The 11,405-nt window shown below is 51.0% G+C and overlaps 3 protein-coding genes across 3 annotated transcripts; 1 reads left to right on the plus strand and 2 right to left on the minus strand.

The window, feature by feature from the left end:
• Positions 1 to 1,113: 1,113 nt before the first annotated feature.
• Positions 1,114 to 5,121, minus strand: ASPZODRAFT_128095 (hypothetical protein). Its single transcript, XM_022721925.1, has 5 exons — positions 4,748 to 5,121; positions 4,214 to 4,397; positions 3,879 to 4,152; positions 1,358 to 3,814; positions 1,114 to 1,255 (listed from the first exon to the last, which is right to left on the minus strand). The coding sequence occupies exons 1-5, from the start codon at positions 4,906 to 4,908 to the stop codon at positions 1,131 to 1,133; spliced, it is 3,201 nt and encodes a 1,066-aa protein (XP_022584119.1). The 5' UTR covers positions 4,909 to 5,121; the 3' UTR covers positions 1,114 to 1,130.
• A 1,635-nt stretch (positions 5,122 to 6,756) lies between these two features.
• Positions 6,757 to 8,466, plus strand: ASPZODRAFT_128096 (hypothetical protein). The gene has a single exon (XM_022721926.1). It carries the CDS (start codon positions 7,072 to 7,074, stop codon positions 8,305 to 8,307), a length of 1,236 nt encoding a protein of 411 aa, XP_022584120.1. The 5' UTR covers positions 6,757 to 7,071; the 3' UTR covers positions 8,308 to 8,466.
• Positions 8,403 to 9,711, minus strand: ASPZODRAFT_128097 (hypothetical protein). Its single transcript, XM_022721927.1, has 6 exons — positions 9,284 to 9,711; positions 9,172 to 9,227; positions 9,051 to 9,110; positions 8,922 to 8,993; positions 8,779 to 8,862; positions 8,403 to 8,722 (listed from the first exon to the last, which is right to left on the minus strand). Exons 1-6 carry the CDS (start codon positions 9,586 to 9,588, stop codon positions 8,544 to 8,546), a joined length of 756 nt encoding a protein of 251 aa, XP_022584121.1. The 5' UTR covers positions 9,589 to 9,711; the 3' UTR covers positions 8,403 to 8,543.
• Positions 9,712 to 11,405: the final 1,694 nt, after the last annotated feature.

Here is an 11,405-nt window from a genome sequence, read left to right on the forward strand (position 1 = left end):
TGTGTGTGTGTGTGTAGTATCTACAGGCCGAAAATATTATAAATGCCATTTACTGTTGTTGAAATGTCCTTCTTAGCATCGTCTCGTAATTGGTATTCTCAACTACTACCATCAACTCAGTACCCCGGCCCCCTGTCATGATCAACTCCACCGTCGCACGTCTCGTTTCAACTCCTCTCCGCCCCCCAAATTGCAACGGCATGCATACCGCATTGCAAGACTTTCACCTGTATGGACCGAAAGCCACGTACAAACATCATCAGGCTCGGCCACACTCCCAATGTCAAATAATAGAACAAAAACAATATCAAATAAAAGAGAGAAAAAAAAATACTAAGTAATAGACAGCACAGGACCTTCATCCGCCCCTCCCCTGATGAAAACCATCACAAGTCTCATAACGATCTCATTTCAGGACGGTGTTGAATCCGTCCTGCAAAGAATGAACAGCATTGGTAAATGTAAGATGATCCTGGTGACAGTAACAATGTTGGGAGGCAAGTAGGCCTTAAGGATCAGCGCCCCAACAGTCCAGTAAATGCATCAATGAGCTTGCTCGAGAGTAAATCTCTTGCGCCAAAAGGCCACACCTTGCCGATTTCGCCGAGAAGGATTCTTTCTTTTGGGGTGGTTGTTGCCTCAATGATGTTGAAGATCAAACGAAAGGATGCGTGATTTTAACAGACGGTGAGTTGCACATGGGAGTTCGTTTAAAATCCTTCTTGGTCCCCTCCTGTTTAGCGCATGGCAGAATGTAGACTGTTAGGGGTTGATATTTATAACGTACTTGAGTGACTAAGTACGTGGTCAACATAACTCCAAACACTATGAGCGTAAGGTAGTAAGGATCGAAGTAGAATGTTGACTAAAGATACGCGTAGTGGCTTCGATGGAATCCATTGAAACTTTGACCTCCGAGGTATAGAGGAGATTTCGACGATGAGATTTTCGCAATGCCCAGTTAGACAAGCTCTTCGCCAAAATTTGCAAGTTGGCCCAGGGGAGGTCTCGCCAGCTAGGTTTAGGACGACAAAGGGTTCATTTCACTTCATCTGCTGTTTCCGGGGGATGCGGGGCAGAGGTGGAAGCAGATGAAGATGATTGAGCAGGCCCGTGAGATGGCATTTGATTCATCTGGTTGAAGCCATTACTCGGTCTGCGACTTTGGTGGTGAGGGAAGTGTTGTTGTATCTGATGAGGACTAGATTGGAAAGGGGGTTGCGGTTGTGGGTAGCCGGCTCGAACCGGAGGAACTAAGTAGCAATCAGTGGACCGGCCCTGGCGTTACGAGCCAAATTGTAAACTCTGGCTTTCAAATTTTCTTTTGTGTCTCTAATCTATCTGCGGTGGAACGTACTGTGGCCTGGCTGCTGGGCAGCATATCCTGCTTGTCCATGCTGTCCAGGCGACATGAACATGACTGGCTGAGGAGGCTGCCCCGGCTGAGAGCTTTGATGCATCATCATCGGTGCTCCTCTGCTTGGACTGGGATATCCGCTGTGCGGCTGGGGGGGCGGGCCATGCTGTGGATAAGCGTGGCCGGGGCTCGGGGAGTACATTTGCATCTGGGGACCATAGGGCGCCATGCCTTGTGGGACACCCATATACGGACCACTCGACGGTTGCTGTACCATCATGGGGGCACCCATGGCGGCCGGGGGGCTCACGAACTGGGGGGTGCCTGGGTAGTGTCGCATATGCGCCGGTTGGGGCCCACTCTGGTTCACATAGAACTGCGGGACGGGTTGACCGAAGGCAAGCTGTGCATGATGGGTCATTGGAGATGGATAGGCGACGTGACTATGCTGAAGCCTGGGGGAAGGGAAAATTTGCGAAGTGGAAGCGGACATCTGCATACGATGATGGTCATCAAAATGAGGAGGTCCAGATGCATGATGTTGAGGATGAAGGTGATGGGGGCCAAGTGGTGGACCTGAAGAGGGGGGCATGTTCGGGTTCGACTGCTGGTATTGGAAGGGGAGCTGGTGTGGCGGGGGTACCTGAGTATTGGAAGACGGCTGATTCTGAGGGGAGATCGACGGTGTAGCCGTCGTGTTCTTGAATATATCCAAGTATGATTTACCGTCATTCGCCGCGGGCGCGTCCCAAGTCGGGAGTGTCTTGTAAGGCGGGGGGATTCCACCGTTGAATGAGTAGTCCTTGTCCGCTTGTTCAACACTTTCCTTCTTCATCCGTTTGATTGGGTTGAAGTTCTCGTTGATGGAGAGCCGCTCGGCCATTGGCCGAAGCTTTTTGGCTCCAAAGAAGGCAGATGGACTGGTTGTGCGAGAGACTGAACGGCCTCGAGTGACCGATTGGGGGCTAGCCGCAGCAGTAGTGGTAGCAGCAGCAGCAGCAGTGGCGGCGGCGGTGGTGCCGCTGCCGCCGCCGCCAGGTGTGAATGAGCTGGCGGCAGGGTTGGGCTTGAACTCCATGGCCTTGACATTGAATTTTGTAGAGATGGCCGAAGGAGGGGTTTGCAGCTTGGTCGGGCTGGAAACACCGGACTGCTGCTCTCCTGCAGGACCCGTCGGGGGTCTGGCGTCGTTGATGGGTAGAGGAGCCGGGGCAGAAGCCATCCCGGTACCCTTGCGCTGTTGAAGATTATCGGCCAGTCGATGACTGAGCATACCGGTGCCCGGGCGACTAGAGTTCATTGGCTGTTGCGGGGCTCGGCCGCCTCCTGGGCCAGTGGGGGGAAATACAGGTCGACCCCGGGGGAAGCTCTGACGGTCGTTCTGAGCAAGGGAAGGCATCGTCCCACTGTCATAGCGGGCAGGGGCAGGGGCCGGAGCCCTGGGCGCCGGCTTCTGGTCAGCCGTCACAGGAACGGCTTTGGAGGGGGCCTTTTCATCCACCTGCTGCTGCGCTCGCTGGATAATCTCTTCTTGTTTGTGAGGGTCTTTGGCTAGGATAGGCACCAGGTCTTTGGGAACGGGTGTAGCGAGTTTGAAACTCTTCGAGAATTTCATCAGTTCGTTCAGCTTGACAGTCCGATCATAAGAGGCCTGGTTTCGGCGGCGCTCCTGCATCTTCAGTTTCTCGCTGTTGGCAAACTGACGGAAGTGATCCAGCACCTCTGTCTCCACGTTGGCGGTAGCATTCTCCACAGCCGGCCGTTTGGGTAACGTGGTCGTGGATGGAGGGATCTTTGCCGCGGCGGGCTTCGATGCTGCTTCGACGGGTGGTTTGACGGTTATCGTGGGTTGAGCGGCGGCCGGCTGTTGTGGTTTCTCTTGGGGCAACTCCGAGGCAGACTTACCCTTACCCTTGGAGGGGTCGGACGCCTGTTCCATCGGGGTTGTCGGTGTCGACTTGACAGGACCGGCAGGCCCTGTGGGGGCGGCAGCAGGGGCTGGCTGTCTCCGCGCAGGAGGCGTGTATTTGTTCGGCTGCCCGGAGGCAAGAGGAGGGAATTTCGCATCATCACGGCGGACACCGCTGTATAAATCTTCCTCATCGTGGCCGGTGCCTCCAATGGGAGCCAGGTTTCGTTCCTCGCGGACGTGGGCGTTGTCCACGTCACTAGTTTCGATCTCACGGGCAATCCGTGCGGCCTCTGCCTCCTTCCGCTTGTATGTAGGATCCGAACGGTCGATACGAGTGGTATAGAAGTTCTCATCGTAGTTGCTCGTGGCTCCGAACAGCCGCTCGTTCGCCTCGAACTGATCCCAGCCACCAGTAGCATGGCTTGAGCTCTCGAGAGACATGTCGATGTTGGTGTCCGCTGCGGGCTCCCAGCGCTTCAAGGTGCGTTCGCGAATGGCGAGATTGCCAGAGATATCGGTATCTGTCCGGAAACCGGCCGAAGCGCCTGAAAGAAAAGAGGGTTAGATAAATTATCAGAATTCAATGAAACAGAATCAAGTGAAGCATACCGTTTGATTCCTTGACAGTGACATCAGCCGTGGTCACATTAGCGACCGAGATATCAACAATATCCTTCGAGTCGAAAGACATGCTGTGATCCGGGGCGGATCCAAGAAACGGGGTCGCAACGGCGCTGACCCCGTTTGACCGAGCTGAATCCTGTTGCGAGGGACGCTGGACCATCTTCAGCACAAACGACGAATCGTTGGGTTCGGTGGACGCCGATGAGAAAATTCCGGTGAAAATGTCTCCCGTCTTGGTGGCAACCGTCGCGTTGAGGCCCTAAATAAACACCAGAATCAGTTCTATTCTGCATTGGGGTGATCGTCGTGGCCAGGCTTACAATAAAGCTGGTAAGCAGGAAGAGCAGGCGGTCATGCGCATGACTATCCGGGGTGTTGGACTCTTTCAGCTTTGGCGACGCGGTTGAACGTTGGTGAGCCATGTGGCCGTTGTGTTGCGAGAAGGAAGGCTTCTGGGTGATGGGGTTTGTGGCCTGAGACCAGGCCTTTTGGGAATTGCTGCGCCTACAGACAGACAAAAACACAGTCAGCTCGGTCGATTGAACAAAACCAGGGGTGGGCAATGCAGATTCGAGTTAAGGCTAAAGCTCTTGCTCCATTCTCCTCTCGCACTCCCAGAGTCAATTGGCTTGGGTGTGCGATACCAGGGCATTGGCGCAGAGAGACCTCAGGCGAGGCACGTGCTGAACAGCAGTGTAGCAGCCGAAGAACCCCCTCCCCCCCCCCCCAAAAAAACCACACAAGGCAGATCTTCGCAGGAGGGGCCTCCACTCGCAATCTAGGGCGAATTTCCCCGGGTGATGGAAAATATGACAGGGGGGGAGAAGGCGCAGATGAAGAAACAGCCCACGTACCTCGTTCCAGCATCGACGGGGCTGCCGGTCTGTCGTCGCCCTCCGTCAGGCGCTCTGGTACTGGCGCTGGGCCGGAGAGACGGCCTGGCAGCGGTGGAATTCTGTGCAGAAGAACCGACAGCGGTACCGCTGGCCGGGATGGAGTTGAAAGTAGACGCCATTCTGGGTTTGGGGTCGTCAGAGCTTAAGCTCGCGTCGTGGAACTTCGCACGACGCAAAGCCGGAGAAGGGGAGGGGGGAGGGACGGAGCGACGAGACACACACACCGCCCTGCACGTACACACGGCAAGAAGGCTGTGAGAGAAGAAAAAACAGTAGGCAGACGTAAGAAAAGGCTCTGGAAGGGCCAAATAAGAATGGACACACCGGCGAGTGACAAAAAGAAGAGACGAGAGGGCACGGAGGGGAGACGGAGGTCGTTTAGTGTGGGTTTGTTGGAGGTTTGGGGCTGGGCCAAGTTGAGAGGCCAGCGGTTGGCTCTAAGGCTAGGCAGGGTCCATTATTACCTAGTACTAGTAGTACTACAAGAAGATCTTCAGGACAGTGAAGTCGCCTCTTATTTGTTTGAGGATTAATTGTATATAAAAATGATCAGGTTCGACCCAGTTCTACATAGGTATTATTTGAGAGTCTTTACGCAGTTTTAAGTCGATTTCTCGGTCATCCTGTGATGAGCTCTGGTTCTTAGTAAAGTACCACCTAACAGTACTGCATAGACAATAGCAGTTATAGCACTCAAAGCTCAAAGTGAATGATTTATTATTAGTCGAAGGACCTCCAGGTCTTATTCGGTTATCCGACCTATTATTCTATATTTGTCCTAGCTATGAATGCAAGGTGTCTCAGTGTATTGTGTATTAGTCCGGTAATTCTTTCCATCTTGTAACTAAACTGAAACCTGCCACTGAGCATTGAGTTCATATTCAGATGGAGATAAATGGAAATAAATAGAGAGAAGTAAAGAGCATACCACTCATACCTCTACAAATAAATCTATAGTCGTGTGTTACTGCTAATAGTCCAATAGGTTTCAGGTAGCAATCTTTCATATTGTGCCATTGTCTGAGGGGTCATTTAGGTATAGAGAGGTACGGAGTACTTAGTTATGTAGCATTGACAAGAGCCTGTCCTTTTAGCAGATGTTTCAAGTCGGAACTGTTCTATACTTACCTAGGTACCTGGTACTCCATTTGAGGCGACGACGTATTATCAACGTATTCAACAGGATCGGATATTTTTCATGGAACCTATCACAATTATTTTTCCTACCGATAAATATGACCACTCTAGGACCCAGATCCATGAGAACAGTTGTAATCAAGTGAGTTGGGTAGAGCTGGAAAAGACAGGTGGAAGTAAGGGTTCCAATAGAATCGTATTGTACGAGCGTGCAGCGAGAGCATGATGGCAAAAACGAATCCGTGAAAACCGAAATCGAAAACCGAAATAGCTGATGATTTACCGAACTCGAAGTGACTGCAGTCGAGTTTTCCCCCTCGCGTTGGACATTTGGAATTTATTCTTGGGCTGTGGCGAGCAACCTGGGTACTCCGTACCATTCATGAGTTAGCTGGCTCCTCTAGATCCAAAAATTGATCCCTTACCGCTATTTGCTTTAGAAACCAGGGTGGAACATACCTAGCCTACCTACAGCTCTGGATCGAGACAGCAGAGAAGGCCAAAATCTGGTTCACACTGTTGGGCCCATACGGGACGGGCCGGAGCCACGACTGAAGCAGATGGGTCTTTTCATATTGTCTTATATCAGTCTCTCAGGTATACAGAGCTGATACCGCAAGCTTTCTTGTCTGTCGTCCAAATGACGGGGAGTTGCTCGGTGCAAGAAGATTCCCAGCGCGGCAGCGGCTTTTTGAGGTTTTCCGAGTCCATTTAGCTTCACATGATCAATCATGTGATGTCGTCTGAAGTTGCTGTGTGCATTCCGTCAGTCGTAGAGGATATATCCTTCTGTACACAAGGCTCCAAGAAGATAATATCGCATCGATATATCCCACCGGTCAAGATGTCTCGGTTGAAGCTCGATACCGTTCTAGAGACTCCTCAATAGAGATGATCGAAGTCTTGGTTACAACGAAAACGACAAGTCTAGCCACGGGGACGTTCTTTTCGCTATCACCTTCTTTTTTTTTTTTTTGGAGGAGTACCACACAAACGTAACTCGGTAGCCTCTTTAGCAGGCTAAGCCCGATAATGTATAGAGTACTACTACCATATGTAGTAAAGACTAGTTACGGGGTAAGGAGTAGTTAAGTCATCACTAACTAATAACCCCTGTCATTTGTTTTGCATTTGATTGCAAGACGATGATCCTGTGGGGCTATTCAGAAGAACAGACTGGTAACAATGAAATGTCGGCGACAAAAGTACCCGACTATTGGACGACGATCATAAAATCCAAGACCTGTCAGAACCCGCCATCAAGTCTGCTTTCTTCCTCTCATCTTCCACTCTCCCCCACTTCTACCGCCGAGAAAGCATCGCTGTTGACCATGACAGATTCAAAAACCATTCCATCCAAAGCTCCCGCGGGGAGGACAAAAGGTATCCCTGCTGGTCTGTCTGTTGAATTCAGGATCGAGGCAGACACATTCCCCACTGATGATGGAAACCCCTCTCCCACACACGGGGACGAATTATCCATGTGCTCGACGTCCGTTAGCTCAAGTGTCCTGGCGCATGAGTACAAGCATGGCCGGCGGTACCACAGCTACCAGGGCGGCTCGTACCTGTTCCCGAACGACAAGGAGGAGCAGGAACGCCTGAATATAAACCACCACATCTACTACCGCGCCCTGAACAACCGGCTGTTCCTGGCCCCGATCACGCTGGCGGGCAAGCGCGTCCTCGACGTCGGAACGGGCACTGGCATCTGGGCAATGGAGCTCGCCCATCTCCACCCGGAAGCCGAGGAGATCGTGGGCAATGATCTCAGTCCCATCCAGCCACGCTGGTGCCCCGCCAACGTGAGCTTCATCATCGACGACATCGAAAAGGACTGGGTCGAACCCCGGCCATACGACTTCATTCATTGCCGGTACCTATGTGGCTCCATCGGCGACTGGCCAAGGCTGGTCCGTCAGTGCTTCGAGAACCTGCAACCGGGCGGCTGGATCGAGTTCCAGGAAGGCGACTACACCATTTACTCGGAGGATGGGACCCTCGCTCCGGACAACTACATCGCCGTTCTGATGACCCATCTGGCCGATGCATGTAGGCGGGTCGGGAAACCGATCGACATGGCCCCTTCCATCAAAGCCCTGGTGCAAGCCCAGGGGTTCCAGAACGTGCGGGAATCCATCTACAACCTCCCCTTGGGGAAATGGCCCAAGAATCCTCGTATGAAGGAGATCGGTGCCTTTTCTGCCCTGCAGGTCGTCGAAGGCGTCGACGCCCTCACGGCAGCGCCCTTCTCCGAGGTTCTGGGCTGGAGCAAGGAAGAGATCCGCGTTCTAAAAGATGGCGTCCGCAGGGATTCAAAGCGGAGAGATGTTCACGCCATGTGGAACTTTCACGTCATCACGGCTCAGAAACCAAAATGATACCTTGCTTTTTTGAATTATACTGTCTTTCGGTGTTGGTGCTCGGCTCGGTGCTCGGTGCTCGGTGCTCGGTGCTTTATAAGGAATCTATTGGGCTTAAAAATCTACTTGTGTTATCTCTATATTTCTATATAAAAGAATAGATCTTATCTTTTACATGCATACGTGAAGATATATAGACACGCAAATATTGACCACGCCGCGCTGTACAAGACGAGCCCCTAAGGACTATATGCTCACTGGCTCACCTCTGCAGAATCATCAAAGTCAACGACAGTGGTGTTAATGTAGTCGGCGTGCCAGGTAATGCCACCGTCGGCGCTGGTGAAGGACGAGGCGGTCACATCGTACAGCCCCATGACGGAGGCGAACTTCTCGTCAGCGGAGCTCAGAGTGACCGTGAGATTAGAGATAGCTGGACAGGTTAGCAAAGAAGTATATATTTTCTTTCTTTTAGAATGAATGTCTCACTGTAGCCATCGATGGTTCCGCAACTGCCAGAGCCAGTGTAGCATTCATTGCTAGAGTACAAGTACTGGAGGCCACTGTCGAGAGCTGCTCTTGTTAGAACCATAATGATACATACAGATGTCTCTATATAGATGAATACTCACCTTCTGTCTGGTTGGAAATCACCTTTCCACCCATGGTGACAGTCTGCACAACGTTGTCGCCGACGACAGCAACTATTTAAGGTATAAGTCTGGGTAAAAGCTGGCGAGAATGAGTGATGGGTGACCTACTCTCAAAATCGACTGTGGTGCCCTGGGGAACCGTCACGTAGGGCTGTCCGATTTGGCCAGCTGTGACTGTCAGCAATCATCCGTAAAATATCAAACCGATATGAATGTGGGTTTTCCATACATGGAGTATAAGTGCTCGCCGCAACACACCATTCAGTTTCGGAGGCAGGGCAGCCCCTTCGGTACCGTCAGTCATCTTTTCGTTCAGGAAATTTAGAGAAGCATCTACGTACTGGGATTCCTGGTTGGGAGACCAGTCGAAAACGGGCTGGTAGAGGTTTGCGTAGTCGCTGCCAGCCGTGGAGGAGGCACCGACCCAGACGGCAACCCAGATCTCATCATCGGGGTTAGACACGGTGTATCCGCAAGGCACGCTGGGGGGCAAAATGGAGTAGGTGGCTTTGGTGATGTTGATGCCTGAGCTGGGAGGGCCCAGATAGAACAGACTGTCGCCAAACCACCATTCATCGGCGTCGCTGGTTGCAACAGCGCCAGTGATGGCAGCAACGAATGGGAAAAGACCGTAGAGGAAACGCATCTTGACAGGAAGAAACAGGTATGTATATATTTATGGATAATATAGAGACAAACTTAAAAGGAATCGAAGTTGAGAGCCAGCCTCAACAGACAATGGTAATGAACGACTGAAGGAAGAAGTGAGTTGTTAGATGCTAGCATTTCTGCAGACATCGCGAATAACTGTCGGTTCAAATAGTTTTTTGAAGTGAACGAGCGCAATCGAGCCGGTGTATCCGAGAGGAATCCGATTACGGATCAAGGCAGAGGGGTTGTTTCAGAAAGAAACAGTCAATATAAGAGTCCTAAGGAGTCGTGCCGCTCAATTCGTGGTGTGAGGTTTCGAACCCCGAGTCCCTCAGTTCCACCTAATTAACTATGGTGATCAGCCCTATACCTGAAACGCTCCACCATGCTTGGTCCCAATCTTTCTGTTCGATTCATACCTGGTTGTTTTCCATATCCACCATCAAAGGGTGCCTTACTACCTATCAATTAGCCAAAGCAGGACGATCCTGCTGCTGATTGGAGCCGGGGAGAGTCTGGAATGATATTTAGAGTATATTCGCATTCTTGGCCCTTAGTTCGGGTGGATTTCGTCCTAATTGAGCCTATATATTTCCTAGATTGTACTTGCTCTATTTGAGTAGTGTTGGGACTGAGGTATCCAAATCTGAGCCTGTCATCTCGCACATCAATTTTCCTGCTGGTTCTGCATCCGGCTCGGGAGAGGTTGCTGATACCCAGTGGACAACATTCTCAGCAGGCAGAAGACTAAGTCTTGATATAAAGACATTCAAATTGCAGCTTTAGATAAGAGCAATCTCATAACAAGGTTGAGTCTGGTTTGCAAGTCCTACAGAGGTGGTAAAGAGCGCCAAACCAACCTTGGCTATTCCATAAAAGGAACTCGGTCAACGTCCACGACAACTTCAGTAATCCTGCCTCTACGGAGATCATCTTCATCCCAGACTTGCCGTAATTCATTGATTGAACAGTTGAAGTACTGACCATGGTTGAGGAATTTACTGATCCTGTCCCATGAGGTTGCTCGCATAGTACCCTCGTCGCCCGTCAATACTTGGCTAAACCTTCGTCCTTGTCCGCAGGCTCTCAGTCCGCGTGCAGTTATGGGCTGCCTAGTTGCTGGCAGTACTTGCAGACAAATGCATTACTCTTCTAGGTGTTGCTGCTGTCGTGTACTCCCTGTGACCTCTCTCGATACTAGGTAGTCTCTCGGTATGACTTCTGTTCTCTTAGGCGAACAAGACAGATTCGTTACTTACACTATCTCTATAACATCAATATGAACGGAAATGAAGAAAATCTACGAATTTTGTCTTCTTAGCTCTGCCATATCGAGATCATTTACAAGTTGATGAGAACACTGGGAAATGACGACGATGATAATGATGATGATAACAGTGAGGAGGTCACTACCGGCTCCTGCTGGACTGCAGCGAACGCAGATCACACCGAGTCCGGAGGTGATGCCGCTTGTATACGTGCGGACAGCTTCATGCGCTGTTTCTAGCAGCTCGTCACGTTGGGCCGCCTCAAACAGGTCATAAAGCATGGCTACCTAGGTAGCCAAGCGCCTTGGTCTCAGGCGTTCCTGCATATTATCAATTCAATGATTCCCGTGTATTGCTGTCGGTGAGTGAAAGAATTCTACCTTCGCTACATACCCAACTATCCAGGCAGGATGGTTAACCTTTGAGGAACAAATATTACACTTCTTCATCCAAGACTTTACAACAAGATGTGAAATTCTACAAGTTAAGCATACCATGGAGTGATATAGTGACTAATGGTTAAGCAGTATGATAGTACCTACCA

The sequence above is a fragment of the Penicilliopsis zonata genome (assembly GCF_001890105.1).
Source record: "Penicilliopsis zonata CBS 506.65 unplaced genomic scaffold ASPZOscaffold_2, whole genome shotgun sequence".
Lineage (NCBI taxonomy): Eukaryota > Fungi > Ascomycota > Eurotiomycetes > Eurotiales > Aspergillaceae > Penicilliopsis > Penicilliopsis zonata.

What these genes read in the sequence shown, in the direction of transcription:
- ASPZODRAFT_128097 (XM_022721927.1), bottom strand. Translation starts at nt 9,588, where the DNA reads ATGCGTTTCCTCTACGGTCTTTTCCCATTCGTTGCTGCCATCACTGGC. An exon ending in CACCACAGTCGATTTTGAGA is followed by an intron (nt 8,994 to 9,050) that starts GTAGGTCACCCA and finishes TACCTTAAATAG; the next exon opens with TTGCTGTCGTCGGCGACAAC. An exon ending in CGGAACCATCGATGGCTACA is followed by an intron (nt 8,723 to 8,778) that starts GTGAGACATTCA and finishes TAACCTGTCCAG; the next exon opens with CTATCTCTAATCTCACGGTC.
- ASPZODRAFT_128096 (XM_022721926.1), top strand. Translation starts at nt 7,072, where the DNA reads ATGATCCTGTGGGGCTATTCAGAAGAACAGACTGGTAACAATGAAATG.
- ASPZODRAFT_128095 (XM_022721925.1), bottom strand. Translation starts at nt 4,908, where the DNA reads ATGGCGTCTACTTTCAACTCCATCCCGGCCAGCGGTACCGCTGTCGGT. An exon ending in CCCGTCGATGCTGGAACGAG is followed by an intron (nt 4,398 to 4,747) that starts GTACGTGGGCTG and finishes GTCTGTCTGTAG; the next exon opens with GCGCAGCAATTCCCAAAAGG. An exon ending in CACTGTCAAGGAATCAAACG is followed by an intron (nt 3,815 to 3,878) that starts GTATGCTTCACT and finishes CTTTTCTTTCAG; the next exon opens with GCGCTTCGGCCGGTTTCCGG.